The sequence below is a fragment of the Phoxinus phoxinus genome (genome assembly GCF_949152265.1).
Source record: "Phoxinus phoxinus genome assembly, chromosome: 20".
Lineage (NCBI taxonomy): Eukaryota > Metazoa > Chordata > Actinopteri > Cypriniformes > Leuciscidae > Phoxinus > Phoxinus phoxinus.
Window position 1 is genome coordinate 16380472 of NC_136895.1, and position 15663 is coordinate 16396134.

The window sequence follows — 15663 nt, forward strand, 5'->3', positions numbered from 1 at the left end:
ATTAAACTAATAAAACAAATGCTATTGGTCAACACAGCACAGTCGATAGTAGGCCTAACAGCAATTTTATGTAGTGTAGCATTTTATAAAGTTGAATTATTATATTATAACTTATTTTAAATAATTTTAAGTCCTTAAAGTGTAAACAATGTTCGGTGAGGCCCTCTAATGGCTCAAGTGCATGAACCACTGATTTAAGTAGCCTATAGGAAAGTGTTGGCAAATGATGCAACATGCGTTAATAAATGTACGACATACTATTCAAGATGTACAAATTAAATTCTTTAATTATTATAAAACAAAGGTTAGGCTACAAGGTATCACGTCAACAAAAAGCTTTCAGATGTCTGATATGGTTATGTGCCGCCCTCTTATGGACATTGCAACAAACTGACAATACTTCAGGATTGTACGGTACATGTTGTATATGCAGCATTCACACAAGCACAAAACATAAGCATAAAATATGATTTAATATATAGGTAATGCCAGAAATTATGCAAATTAGCCAAAAAATATCAAGACAACATTGTTTTCTCATTTAAAAAAAACAAACATTGAAAGTAGAAAAGCAGTCCGTTCTGAGTGAAGATCATTTACATGAACATAATTTTTTTTTTGGCTTTACAATAATATACACATGTGAAGAAAAACAGAAATCTAATCAAGGTCAACATTGATTTTTGAATGTTGCTCTGGTGAAGTGATAATATTACTACTTTTTTTACTGGTTCTGATTTAAACATCTCATTAACTGCATGTATATCTAACTTCGAAGAATAGCTGGAGAGAAAAAATGTGATGCATTGCGTGTTAAGGAAAACAAATATAATGCATGTTTTTTTTATATATATATATGAAGATTGCATCTCCCAATTAAAAAGAAAAGAATTTAAGACATTAAAAAAGGATGGGGTAATTATCTTATCCATTCATTACTGATGTCATGTTGTTTCAGAGGCGGGTTGCTTTTGCCCTCCCCGGAGTCTCTGTTTGGACCAGGCTGGCTGGAGTAAGAGGCCTTCTGTATCTCAGCCCTCTCCATCACTGTGTACTCCTCTTTGGGCTCTTCCATTGGTGAGTGCTGCAGCATGTGATGGCTGGGGGGCGTGGCTGAGATCATGTGATCAGGAGAGGTGCGCTCTGATTTGATGCTCAGGTTAAGGGAGTGGTGTGGCGGTGAAGAAGGAGAAGAGCACTGCGAAGGGTACGAGCAGCTTCCTCCTGATGCCATCCTGTGGACAGTGGCAGAAAAACTTGTAATAAATCATTCATGAAAAATAAATATCAATTAAATTACGCAATAAATTACATCAAATCTAAATTCATTAAAATGATTTAAAACGTTAAAAAAAGAAATCTATTTTATATGATATACTTTGTTTTATTATGTCATGTGTGATTAATATGTGTAATATGGTTAAAAAAGCCTCACCCAGGGCTGATCATGGACTGGTGGGCATCCTGGTGAGACAAAGGTTGCCAGGTGTTCATAGAATTGCGTTGAAAACCTACAGTGTAACTCGGGTGGCTGTACTCTAAGGCAGAAAGTGACTGTTAATGCATCTTTTTCACAGTATTTTTGTTACTGCTCTGAATAAAGAGTGGGCCCCCACCTGAGGCCCCGTAGTTGCCCAGACTGTGCCCCAGTAAGCCTGTCTTGCCCATCGCCATCATGTGGCCCCCAGCATGCATACTCTGATAGAGTGCTCTCTAGATGGAAAGCAAACAATAACAAAACATGTAACCACAAGGTTATTAAGATGATATCATAAAGTATATCAGAATCATTAAGTTATATTATATTTACATTGAGTTTGAGTACAATATAATAATCTATCAAATTGATATGACAAATATTAATATTATATTTACCGGTAATATATAGTACAACTTTAAATAATATTTTTATAAATATAATTTGTCAAATTGATATGAAAAATATTAATATTATACATTTCTATTATATAATATAATTATATTATACAATACATTTATAATATAATGAATTTAAGTTTATATTGCTTATCGCATCATTAGTTATTGGACCTTTAACTCATATATAATATGATATAATATAATATAATAATTTATAAAAATGTATATGACAAACAATATTACAAATTAATACTACATTATGTTATGTTATGAAGTAATAAAATATAATATGTTTTATGACAAATATTAATATTACAAATGAATACTACCGGTACATGAAATGTCGATAATGAAATCGATAACTTTATGAAATGTCTATAATATAATATAACATGATATAATATAATAATATAACAACCTGAAATAACATAATATAATAATTTATAAAATTACAAATTAATACTACATTATGCTATATTATGAAATGTCTATAATAATATATTATTCATAAAATTTATACGAAAACAAATATACACATACACACACATTTTCATGAATACAATGATTTATGAAATGTATATAAAAATATTAATATTATAAATGTATATTATATTAAGTATATATAATATATATATAATATAATGTTGTTGACAAATATTATGCTAAATTATGAAATGTCCATATTTAGAAATATCATACAACTTTAAATCATGTATTTTCATAAATAATTACATTTGAATATACATGAGCAACTAGAGAACTTGTTAATAATGTATTTACACAAAATGAATAAAAGGAGTAAGATAAAGTTCCCTCTTCCTCTGTAAAGTTCAACTAAGTATAGTGAGTCATTTCTGTGTATAAGTGAGTACTTTGGTAGACTCTCTCACTGCATTGGCCAAATTGCTGCGGGTTCCACACAGTCCGCCGTGAGCATCAATGCGGCGTCCGTCACTGGTCATGTTCAGAGGGGGCGGAGTCTTCATCTCCAAGGCCTTGCTCAGGTTGCCATGGGAAAACATCGAGTAGCCCAGACCTTCAGTCATATGGGAAGTGAAAAACAAGATGTGGTTGACATTATGTTTTCAGTTTCTCTCTCCCGTTCTCTCTGTCATTCGCTGAAAGGAGAAGTTTTCCTTCGCAGACAACGTTTCTTCACTATCTATGCTTGCCACCTGTATGGAAACACACTTTGCTGATAAGTGTGAACTTGTCTTGATGTGACTGATGGCTCTGAATGTCTTGCTAAGGCTAATTTCATTGCTAGCGTTTAGCATCCTAAGTACACACAATCAAATGTTTTGCATAATTTGACAGAATTAGTGGTTGATTGGAAATGGAAAAAAAACAAACACTTCTCAAGTGACATTTTTCTTGATTTCTCTGTTTTCAAGATACATCGGTTTCATCTCAAGTTTTAAGCAAGTAATCTTACTTTTGAAAACACTTTTTATGGAAAGTCATTGTTGAAAAGATTTCACTCAAATATTGAAATTTATTGTTTATTTTACTTTATGTAGATTGTTATAATTTTAATCATGTATATCGTTTTTATCATAGCTTTTCATTTATAAATAAATAAACTAATGAAAAAACCCCACAAACAAATAAATAAAGAAGATCTCATAACTTTTGAAAAAAAACAAAAAACGTTTTATGCACAGTATTGTCGCAACTGAGGGCCAGTAATTTTCACTCATTAAATATATTTTAATTAATTGTTTATTGCCACTCTTTATCTAGATTATCATATATATTTTTAAGTAATATCGGTAACACTTTAAAATAAGGATTCATACTTTAGTTAACACACTGTAAAAATGATTGTTGGTTTAACTTAAAAAAGTATAAGTAACCTGGTTGCCCTACAATTTTGAGTTCATCGAAATTAAAGATTTGAGTAAATACAATGAAGGAGATTGGTTTATTCAACAGAAACTCTAAATATTATGTTATCTGATTCTGAACCACATGAATTAAGTTGATTTGACAAAAGAAAAAAAAAATGTACAGTGAGAATGAACAATACTTATACAGCATTTATTCATTTTAGTTCATGTTAATTTCATCATTTGCTAATATATTATGGAAATCAAAAGTTGTGTTTGTTAACATTAGTTAATGCGCTGTGAACTAACATGAACAAACAATGAACAGCAGGATCTTTATTAACTAACATTAACAAAGATTAATAAATACAGTAACCAATGAGACCTTACTGTAGAGTGTAACCATAATATTTTTCATCGTGAAGTTTCATTTGTGTCAGAATAAATGAAGGTTTAAAAATGTTAAAGGAAAGCATGGTTAAAAAAGACAAAACAAGACAATTTTATTAATGTGACCTTTGACCAGGAAAATAAATCATGTTATTTGTAAGTATGAAGCCCTGGGTGCTCCCATAGTTAAAGAATCACACGTTAAACCTGAAAACCTGAACGTCTACCTCTACATCAAACTATTTCATATTCCATTTCAAGACCACCGTCACAATTAGAAGCTGCATTCTGATGCATGCGACACTTCTGCTAGCGTTTAGCGCTGGATTCTGACCACAGGTTGCTTTGAGTAGAATATTCCTATGCTGCACTACTAATAGTAATATGGAGGCGCTGCATCAAAGTCCAGCAGGTGTGACATTCTGCTCAGAAACCACAGCTCTGTCTTCAGCTACTGTTTCATATGTGTGTCTGTATGTGTGCGTGGTTGAGACGGTGGGCTGTTTCATATATGAGAACTTCCTGTGCGCAAGTACTAAAATACTCAACTTGGGGAGCGTTCCCCACTGCCTTTTAGTGTAACACCATCCGATAATGACTATAATAAGTGGTAAACAGTTTTAGCGGTTCATATCTACTAAACATTTAGTGGAACAGAAATACGGTTTATGTGGTACATATACAGTAGTTTATCTAGTTAAAACCACACTATGTAACTTTTTTGTTAGAAACAAACAACATTTAAATAATGACTGAGTACCCCCAACTAACAAGGAATATTCTCAGGATTTTGGATCACAAGGTTTTCTCAAAGTTATGAGTTATGATCAAACGTTCTTCTCGTAATCTGGACTTTAGTAATGTTCTCACAACATTATTGAACATTGTTCATGGAATGTTTTACTTCTGAAACGCCGTTGGTTGTTTGTGTAACGTTTTTTTAAATGTTAAAAGTTGCAACACTGTAGAAAAGGATTGTTGGTTTAAATAAAAAAATTAAGTAACCTGGTTGCCTTAAAGGGTTCAGTAATTACTCACCCTCATGTTGTTCCAACCCCGTAAGACTTTCGTTCATCTTCTGAACACAAATGAAATCTGAGAGCTGGCTCACTCCCTCAAAGGCTTCTAGGCAATTTCTTCTCAGTTCTCGCGCTTGCGTCGTGGCGCTCTCGTGAACTCACTCAGAGGCCCACACGGAAGAAAATTAATAGTTTAATAAAGTCATTATTATTCTTGGCCCTTGATAAACTTAAGGTTGAGCCACTGTATTCACTTGGACAATTTTAACGATGTCTTTATTAAGTTTTCTGGGCCGGCAGAATTAAATTGCCTAGAAGCCTATGGAGGCTTCTTCAATTTCAATTTTATCAAAAATATCTTAATTTGTGTTTTGAAGATGAACGAAAGTCTTACAGGGTTGGAACAACATGAGGGTGACTAATTCCTGACAGAATTTTCATTTTTGGGTGAACTATCCCTTTAAAAGATAAGTTTAATTTAATTTAAGTTAATTGAAATTTAAAAAAATAGTTAATACAATGAAGGAGATTGGTTTAACCAACAGAAACTCAAAATATTATGTTATCTGAACAACATAAATTATCTAAATTGATTTGACAAAAGAAAAAAAGTTGTGAAAACAAATCATGAAAATATTATATGAGCAATAAGTTATGACAACATATGTTTTTACATGGTTTCAACGCTAAGCAATTTTCTACTTTTTTTGTTATACAATATTCAACTAATTTTTTAAGCCAAGTTTAATGTAATTTAAGTTGAAATAACTTAAACATCGAAGTTGATTGTACTTAAAAAAATGTACAGTGTAGTTTCAGAATGTTCAGAGAAAATTCTAAAGTAATGTGGAAATAATGTTTGCAAGATTGATAAAAAGTTTCCTTAAAGTTTGCATAACAAAAAAACAAAACAAAAGACGTAAAAAACTGGACGTGTTTAAAGTTGAGAACATTCAGAATAAAGCTTTCATAACTTAATGGGAACGTTAGCAAAATGTTCATTATAACATATTTTTGTTCGCTGGGTACATCATAAAGCCATTGTCCAAACCGTGTTTTGCCTTACACTAAATGATTATGGTGAGCCTATAATAATTTTATTTTAGAGTTGTCGGGACAGATTTCCAGGCAAAATAGACTATTTGGGTGTTTGCAAACATTGATGACATGTTTTGTGGGCGGAGCCTACCTGGTGGCAGTAAGTGACACGGCAGTCTGTAGAAGCCACGGAATAAAAGTATAAAAAAGGCAATTTCGAGTTTATATCACAATTCTGCCTTTTCATTCTCTCAATTCAGAGTTTATATCTCACAATTTTGATATGAAAAATCTGAATTGCAAAGTATAAACTCAATATACCGCCTTTTCCCCTCAGAATTGGAAGTTTATATCCTGCAATTCTGACCTTTTCTCAGAATCATAAGTCAATTGCGAGTCATAAAGTCAGAATTGAGAGATATAAACTGAAAAAAGAGTCTGAACTGTGAGAAAATAATGTTATAGGTTTAAATGAATGTTATGTTTAATGTTTAAATATTTTTTCATGCTATAACTGTAGGGATAATACATTGCCCGCATATGTGAATATTATATTGATCTATTGTTTACATCAAATCCATGCTCTAATAGTAGGGTAATCGTCACAGGTTTCATCAGCCCAGCATGTTTGTTTAATAGCTTGCAACCATAAACATCTGTGTTTCGCTTCAAAGGAAACTTCGATGACGGTATTTTGTAAAAATAAACACCATCTTCTTATTTTTTTCATTCTGATTCTGACATCTAAAGGCACAGCAAGTCATTTTCTCTCTTTTTCATGGATCTCGCCCGTTTTCCTCCACTTGTTACCACTGTTTTTCTGCCACCACAAAGCTAACGCATCTGCAAGTGACGTAACTGTGACGTCTGCTATATTCAAAAAAACATATGTATCCCCACCCCATTTTAGCGCCGCGCTCGTCGTGTAATGTCTTCCGGTTTGTATTTCCACAGCATGGAGGTAAGATCTTACGGATTTATGAATGAACCGCTCATTTTAAAATCTTCCTGGACTAACTGACATTTGTTATGTCATCTGCTTCAAACATTACAATGCCAATGATAACTTTCGTTAACTCTACAATAAGTAAATCCACTTCACCAGCTAATTACTCTCGACAGCGATGCCATAGAAATATACAGATTTACAGCAAAAACTGAAGTTCAAAGACAAAATTCGAAAGATGTCTGCGCTCCTGTTTCTCTGGTGCATAAGGTCTATAGCTTGCAAGCAAAACGGGAACGCAACAATACCCGTAATAAAACAAGAATCAACATTTGCATAGCATTACATTTACTCTGCACTGACTAGGTTTAAAAAACAATGTTTATGTTGGTAACAACGCCAATCTCTAAACCAGTTACTACTCTACTTGCCTATAAATAACCCATGCCAAGTTATAGTATCCACCATTATCTGATATGAATACCAATTGTTATGTCTACTGGCAGAATTGCCCATTTTTTGTAACGTTATTTAAAAAAAATTGTATTGAAGATACATGTGTAGCTTTAAATATAGAACTAGAAGTGTAGTTGTTATCAAATATTTCGAAATGTCTTGGCCGTTTTCTGATACCTGAATGCGGTCCCATAAGGGCCGGATGAGAGTTGGAGCTGACAGAACTGGCTGAGCCCGGCCTGCTACACAAAGGTTTGTAGGATGGAGTCCGATGGGCACCCAGGTTTGGATTGGAGGAGTTGCTGTAGCCGTTTTCAGTACTTGCACCCATCACATCTGAAGGGAGGAGCGATGGAGCCTAATGGATTTACAACAGTACTTCAGAAGAACCCATGTGCACATTCGGCTCAGAAATTGTCATCTGAAAGATTCTACTAACATAATAGCGTTGGCGAGCGATGGAGAGGTCCATGCCGTCGTGATATTTCTCCGTTCCCATCGGCGCGCTGTCTTCGTGTTCGATCTCTGAACTCTCCAGTCCCAAACCTTTCCTTCTCAAAGTCTGGAGCGCTCAGAGAGAAAGAGGGTGGAAGAGAGGAGAAAAGAGAGAATAGTATGAGGAGAAGTTGGATCAGGAAATCACACAGGCTGAATTCGAACCTCCATCTCCCATATGAGCACCACAGCTCTGATATAATTCTGTTTTCTAATTATATACTAAAAGAAATGTAAAACTTTACACAATACAATGCATATAAATAAAGCTAAATATACAAAGTGCAACACAAATAATAAGCTATTAATTAACTAATATATGCATACACACTTAAGTTTTGTGGTTTTTGAAAGAAGTATCTTATGCTCACCAAGGCTGCATTTATTTGATAAAAAATAGAGTAAAAACAGAAATATTGTGAAATATTATTACAATTTAAAATGTAAACATTTCCAGCATCATTACTCCAGTCACATGATCCTTCAGAAATCATTCTGAAAACATGCTGATTTGATGCTCAAGAAACATTTCTTATAATTAGCAGTGTTGAAAAGAAATGTGCTGTTTAATATTTTCATGGAAATCATTATTATATTTTTTTTCAGGATTCTTATAAAAATGTCTAAAGGACAGCATTTATTTGAAATAGAACTTTTGTGACGACATAAATATCTTTACTGTGACTTTTGACTAATTTGATGTGTCCTTGCTGAATAAAAGTGTTAATTCTTTGATTTCAAACTTTGTATATTTTTTATATTTGTATTTATATGTTTTATCATTATAATTATAAAATAAGAAAACTATGCAAAATAAAGCAGTTTCACTAAAGGCCTGGATTTTTTTTGCTCTAAATATACAGGCAAATCTACAAATCTGTTCAGGACAAAACATCTCCAGCTTCATGTTGATAAAATTCTCATAGTACGTCTATATTATGCCTGTTTAAAATTGGGACTTTGTTTGGTTACTATACAATTAAATTAAGCACAGTGAAACCGTAGCGGTAGCCCACCTGATTTGGTGATTTATTAATAATGAAAACACTTCAGAAGGGAGAGATTTGGCATGTACCTCCAGTATGTCCGTATTTGTACGGCTCTCGTGGGGTTCACTGTATTCGGTGTACTTTAACAGAACTTTGTCCATATCAGTGCTGGCGTACTGGAAAAGACGGTTGGTGCTGTTGAAGATGATGAGAGCGATCTCACAGTCGCACAACACGCTCAGCTCGTAAGCCTTTTTCATCAGACCAAATTTGCGCTTGGTAAATGTCACCTTGAAGAAGAGAACAAACCACAGGACTATTGTTACAGAAACATCTAATAGATGCCACAAAGCTATAATGGTTTAACCTCTCACGCTGTGTCTTTTCAGAGTCTTTTTTTGGACACGTTTTCTTCCCCCTAAGTAAAAGCCGTGTTTCAAACCTTGAGATCATTTTACCTGGATTAAAATATCGCTTTCTGATGTAGAACAAACATTATCTCAATCTTAAAAAGGACAAAGGGAGGCCGATATATTGTGAGATAAATATATATAAACATAAAATCAAAATCAAAAGAAACATGCCTGGTTTTAGTTTGCACAACTGATCGTTGCGATCAAATCATGTTAAAACCAAGCCCCACCCAACATTATTTCCTGCTTAATATTCACTTTCACACAGAAAACGTTTGAATGTCATTTCCTGTTGGATTTAAACAGCGTGGTATGAAGTGAAAAGAGTACAGACCTGACGATTTCGCTGATCAAGAATCCGAGATATCTGTATTTTCTTTCGCCCCATGATGCTTTGCGTTCGGAGCGGGATTTTTCTAAATCAACAGGTCAGAAATGTAAAAAACATTTTTATTAGTAATTTATTAGTAGAATGTGTGGCACGTGAAACACTTTACATTATTAAATGTTTATATAATTTACAGAAAATAACAGAGAAGTTAGAAATGATGCATAATATATTATAAAAACATAATATATTTAGATAGTATCATATGCACAACAATTCACAATAATCATATTTCTGCAGAAACATGCTTTTGTAAATATAATGGTAACTGCTCATGCGTGATGTGTTCAACCAATACCAACTTCAACCGCAACTTCCCATCCAAGGATTACGGACGTTTGTGTACTTATACCCTCCAGAGGGTTAGTTGGGAGTAAAGTTAGCCCAGGCGCGCAGGCTAACACCCCCACAGTCTGGGTTATCCCAGCACAAACATGAGCGTTTCCACAGGGCACAGGTTAAAAATATGACATCTCTATTTAAAGGTAGAGTAAAGTTAGCATTAGCGTTACAACCACACTTATAATAATAGTGTTTCAATGAAGGGAAAGTTCATGTCCACCCCCTGTTCTCCCATGAGCGAAATGGACACCAACAGTTGATTTTGGGGTGGGGGAGGGGTAGTAAAGTTTCCTAGTTGAGGGTCATCATTCATCAGAAATTTTTTAGCCAATTAGATAATTGGTGATGCATTTCACAGATCTTATCCTGGGTGATTGCTATAGCTAAAGCTAACAACTTTGGCTTAAAAATAAAATAAAACGTTAAAAATCTGCACTCAATACATTTGCTTTGCTATTTTAAAGCACATTTCATAGTGAAGTAAAAGTTGCACTAGAATAACTATCTTAGAGCTAAAATGCTGGTAGCTAACAATTTTGTGAGTTTATTGTAGCTAGAATCTGCTAAGCTGTTAGCTGTATTTGACGACACTGAGATCTAGTTGCTGACATAAAAAGCAAAAAAACAAGAATATAGTCATTTGATGTTGAAAAGAAGCACACTTAATTTGACATAGCAAAAAGATCTGCAGGTCTACGCTAGGCTTGAAGCTTCATATATGTCTTTGCAGCTTCACATAGGCCTATAAATCAGTGAAATACAATCATAAATTTGTCTTTGCTAATGTACTTGCTATCAATCCCACTGGGAAATGTCTTTCAGACCTAGCCCTGCTGTTAGCATAGTGGCTAACTGCTAATGTAAAAGCCCCTGGACTTCAGCTATGCTTTTTTCCTCTCATATATTAGACATGTGTAACCTCATCTATTTTTAAAATCTCAAAGCCAATGGTTTACGGAGAGAGCGCCGTTGTTCCCACGATCCATGAGTGCCCGTTGCCCTCACACCCACCCCTTGGCACACAGGCAGACAAGTGGAGGAATCCTTGTTTTGTGCCATTATAACCATATAAAGAGAATACCAGAATGATATTCTCCACGCACACACAAACACACACACCTAAAGGATTTGACAGGTGGCCTGCATCAGGGAGGGTCAGGCAGTTGGTCATGAGATATAAATGTAATGCGAGGAAGTGAGAAGCATTTGTGACAAGATTGCTATCACCAAACTATGTGTTGGGCTATGTTTAAAGTTCCTCAAATTTGTCAATGCATTTGCTTTTGCATCTCGCAAACCAATGTGACTATAAGCGACAATACAATGTTCATCTTTAACTCTGGTTTTCAATGACTTGTCTAAACAAACTGATTTATGATGCTATAGTAGACATAACCACAGACAGAAATGTCATGGACAACAACACACTCTTCATGGCAATTCATAAATAAGTTTTGGCAAAAAAAAAAAAAAAAAATGCTTATGCACCACAGACGGTTATAGGAGTGAAAAGCATATGTTCTCTCATGAATCAAATTGTACGAACTCAACCAATTTGCCAAAACGTAAAATTTTGACAGTTTCTTTAAATATTTATATAGACAAAAAAAAACTTTATTTTAACATTTTAACTTAAATAGTATGAAATATGAATATGAATTTGCCACTAATTCGCCATAATGTAAAATAGTTAGCTACATTTTCTCATGAAATTGGGTTGTCTATTCAGATTTTCGAGGCAAGTGTGAGCCAAACGCTGTGGTAGAAATCACCTTTGGTCGTCAAGCACGATAATAAATCTTTATATTAAAATTATATTTAAAATATATATAAAATATACAATAATATATATTTTCTTATTTATACATTTTTATATTTTCTTATATATTATTAATATTATCTTATTATAAAATACAAAAAAAAAAAATCTAACCATGCTAGGAACTGGAAATCCACGATTCGGTTTTAACAATACTACGCTAAACCAAATGCATTAATAAAATGTTACTAATTTAAATAGATTGCACACAATTAACACAATTGTGTTGCTCAATTAGCTACTGCATACAGACAAATAAAATAAAAAAAAGTGTAATTTACTGATTCAGCTGGACTGCACATGAAATTACATAAAAGAAAAGAAAAAAAATGAAAAGATGTAGTTCGTACTAATGCAACTATTGCACCTCTGGATCCTGTCATGCCCTCGGTGTACATCCAGCTTCCTGTGCGATTCTCCCAGAGGCCAGACAGTGGAAAAGAACCCACACAAACAGTGGCAGTGTTACATAGCACTCGCATTGGGGCCGGAGGGAACTCATTTCTGGGTCCCTCATGGGGACGACACCACCAGAACTCCAACAACAAACACCTTTTGTGGAGACTAGTCAAAGCTGTCGGAGCTGGGGAACGCAACAAAATGAGCTCTAGAACACTAGAGCAAATAATTATTTGCTAATGGACGTCAAAACTGTTTCAAAACCACATGCAACTGGCACCTGTGGCTAACAGAGACTTCAGCTGTTGGTGGCTGAAGCTAATGGTTTGTATGCACATGTATCGGTGGGATGAGAAACCTGGGTGAGCCAAAAATAGTAAGTAAGACTTGTATTTGCATACCAAATGACAAGAGCAAACGGTCTAAGAAGCACAAGAAGCAAAAGGAAGGCTACATATGCTTTCTAAATGGTTATGGCACGATATCATGGTTTGAATTATTATTAAAACACTTAAATTATGCTGCAGTAAATGCTCAAAGCCAATTTTAAGATATGCGATGAATGTATGGTTTCTGTATTTTGCAAAATGCAGCAAGGTCCCTGGGGTTTAAAATTACATCCAGTTGCAAGAACATCTATTAGATATTAAATGTGTTTTACGCAGGATTTCACCTTTTGGTTGACCTTTGAAGGCTGTTCAAGTGGCAAAGCCTGCAACTGCAAGGTTCTAGGTTTGATTCCCAAGGTGTGCGCATTGCATACAGAACTGTACATTTAGAATGCAATATAAGTTGATTTGCCAAAATAAAATAAATATTTTTTTAACACGTTAATAACACTTTATGTATTAAATAAAACATTCTGCATTAGTTTCTCATATTCTCAAGGTAACACGTCGATGGTGGCTTAGAACTAGTAGTGAGTGAACGAAAGGCCTTGTTTTTGTGCTGATCTTATGCTTTAAATATTTAATACATCAAATGTTAATAGTTATATAAATAGTTCAGCCTGCCATTCCAATAACTCTCTTATTCCAGGGTCACTCAAATGTAAGACTAAACCCAAAAATATAGCTAGCTATACTGTTACATAGGCTATAACTATAGCTATTTAAAAATAATAATATATCTCACCTGGTTTTGACAATTAACCAGTCGGTTGAGTCGTTATGAACAGCGTCACCAGTCAGCAAAAGAAGATGGATCAGTTGAATGAGTTGGTTGAGTTCACATCACCTGATGATCGTCGAGCTCTTTTTGACAACAGCGCATCTCCAGCTGTTCTTACTGTAGCAGCATCATGCGGAGAATACCACGCCCCCTCGGCGTTTCCATTGGCTGAAAGAGACGCCAATCATCTCCAGCTGTTCATACAGCACCGTCGTCGTCATTCAGAAAAATGCCACGCCCCTCCGGCGTTCCCATTGGCTGAAAGAGACACCCATCATCTTCGCCTGTTCTCTGGTCTCACCCGCCTCTGTCGAGTTTCATAGGCTGCTGAAGACGCCATCACTTTTATTCTGTCATTCATTTAATGAAAACCTCATCCGATACTTTAAATGGACACTTAAATATTAAGCGTACAAGCGTTATATTTAAAGATGTAGTTAAAGTGAAACAGCGAAAAGAAAGAACTAGCCTAGCTCTCTATCCATAGGAACACTGTCGTTTAGCATATCAAACTACCATCATGACGCAACTTTGAATCCCCTAACTAACCCATTAAAATGTATTACGGATATTATGTGATTTATGCTTATTCTTTTGTATGTTCCCGTTCTCTGCAATAAAAAAAATATTAATACAAAAAGTAAATAATAATAATTACGCAATAGAGATAGGACCACAATCCAGGATTAAACTGACCTGGGGAAAAAAATAGTCATATTACAAAAGGCAAACGTTTTATTTTTTTTATGACAATATTGGAGGGCTATGTAGGCCTAATGTCCAAAAGCTAGATTTTCTGAGCAACACTTTATAATAATGTTTATTAAGAACAGATATTTAGTTAGGCATAAATGAATTTATAGAAACGTGAGTAAAACATTATGAAACAATGTTATATTTATATTTTATTATTTATAGGCTATTGTAATAATATGTAGGCTAATATTGTTTTATTAATCTATACTTATGTTTCATTATATTTCATTTTATTTGATGTAGTTATATAATATATTTTATCCACTGACACCCTAGAATATCTGGAGGGACCTCTAGTTTTTGACCTGTCAAATTTGCTTCACTTTTCTTTTCTTTTTTTAAATAAATAAATAAATAACTTATATTGCATACATATGTGTATATAACACTTGTCCAGGAAAAAATTGTTTTCTTATTAACGAATCACATTATTATAATTAATCTGAAATTCCAAAAATACCTATAGGATATTTTATTTACAGTATTGTAATTATTTTTTACAACATTAAACATTACCATATATATATATATATATATATATATATATATATATATATATATATATATATATTTATTTATTTATATAGCCTATATGTATATATATATATATATATATTCACAGTTTCATAGGGGACAGAACTTCATTGCATGCACTTTCATCTCAACATGTAACGCAACTTTATAGCTTTAAAGTGTAAACTATCTTAGCAGACTCGCACTGGCTACTTCCCATAAAAAGTGACAATGAGATTCACATCTTCTGTACATGCTGTGAAGTGGTTATCTCTCATCATTTCTCAGAGGCTTTAGTTCCCCTCAGAGAGTTTAATGCATGTCTTCTGATGCAAGAATTAGCAAACTCATGTCATGCTCCCGAAAGTCCCTCAGCATCCCCACTGCAGGAAGCTCAGTGTGTTCCCTTCAGTCTGGACAGAATACATAAAAACATTGATTTTAAACGGCATATTGAATATGGCTTATACATGTATGAAAAATGGACGAAATTCTAAATACATTTTCACAGTGATGCCAGAAGAACCATTTTTGGGTTCCCCAAAGAACCTTTCAGTGAACAGTTCTCAGAAGAATTTAGTGTGAAGAATATTTTAAAAATCGAACCTTTTTGTAGGCTACTATAAAGAATCTTTTGTGCAAATGAAAAGTTTCCATGGATGTTAAAGGTTCTTCATGGAACCAATAAAGAACCTATATTTGATTCTGACCTTTCACTGAACAGTTCTTAAGAACCATTTTTTCTTAGTTTAAAAGAACATTTAAAAAACATTTGTCCAATGAAAGGTTCCGTGGTTGTTAAAACTTATTGGAACCATGGATG

General features: G+C 34.0%; 1 protein-coding gene across 2 annotated transcripts; it reads right to left on the minus strand.

The window, feature by feature from the left end:
• Positions 1-262: 262 nt before the first annotated feature.
• On the minus strand, positions 263-13715 carry mef2b (myocyte enhancer factor 2b). 2 transcript variants are annotated; one of them, XM_079592084.1, is made up of 9 exons: positions 13536-13715; positions 9788-9869; positions 9127-9330; positions 7996-8118; positions 7734-7914; positions 2769-2914; positions 1617-1713; positions 1436-1538; positions 263-1235 (listed from the first exon to the last, which is right to left on the minus strand). In XM_079592084.1, the coding sequence occupies exons 2-9, from the start codon at positions 9839-9841 to the stop codon at positions 920-922; spliced, it is 1224 nt and encodes a 407-aa protein (XP_079448210.1). In that variant the 5' UTR covers positions 9842-9869; positions 13536-13715; the 3' UTR covers positions 263-919. The 2 variants fall into 2 exon arrangements, with proteins under 2 accessions (XP_079448210.1, XP_079448209.1); XM_079592083.1 differs by having other exon boundaries at positions 2751-2914; positions 13536-13705.
• Positions 13716-15663: the final 1948 nt, after the last annotated feature.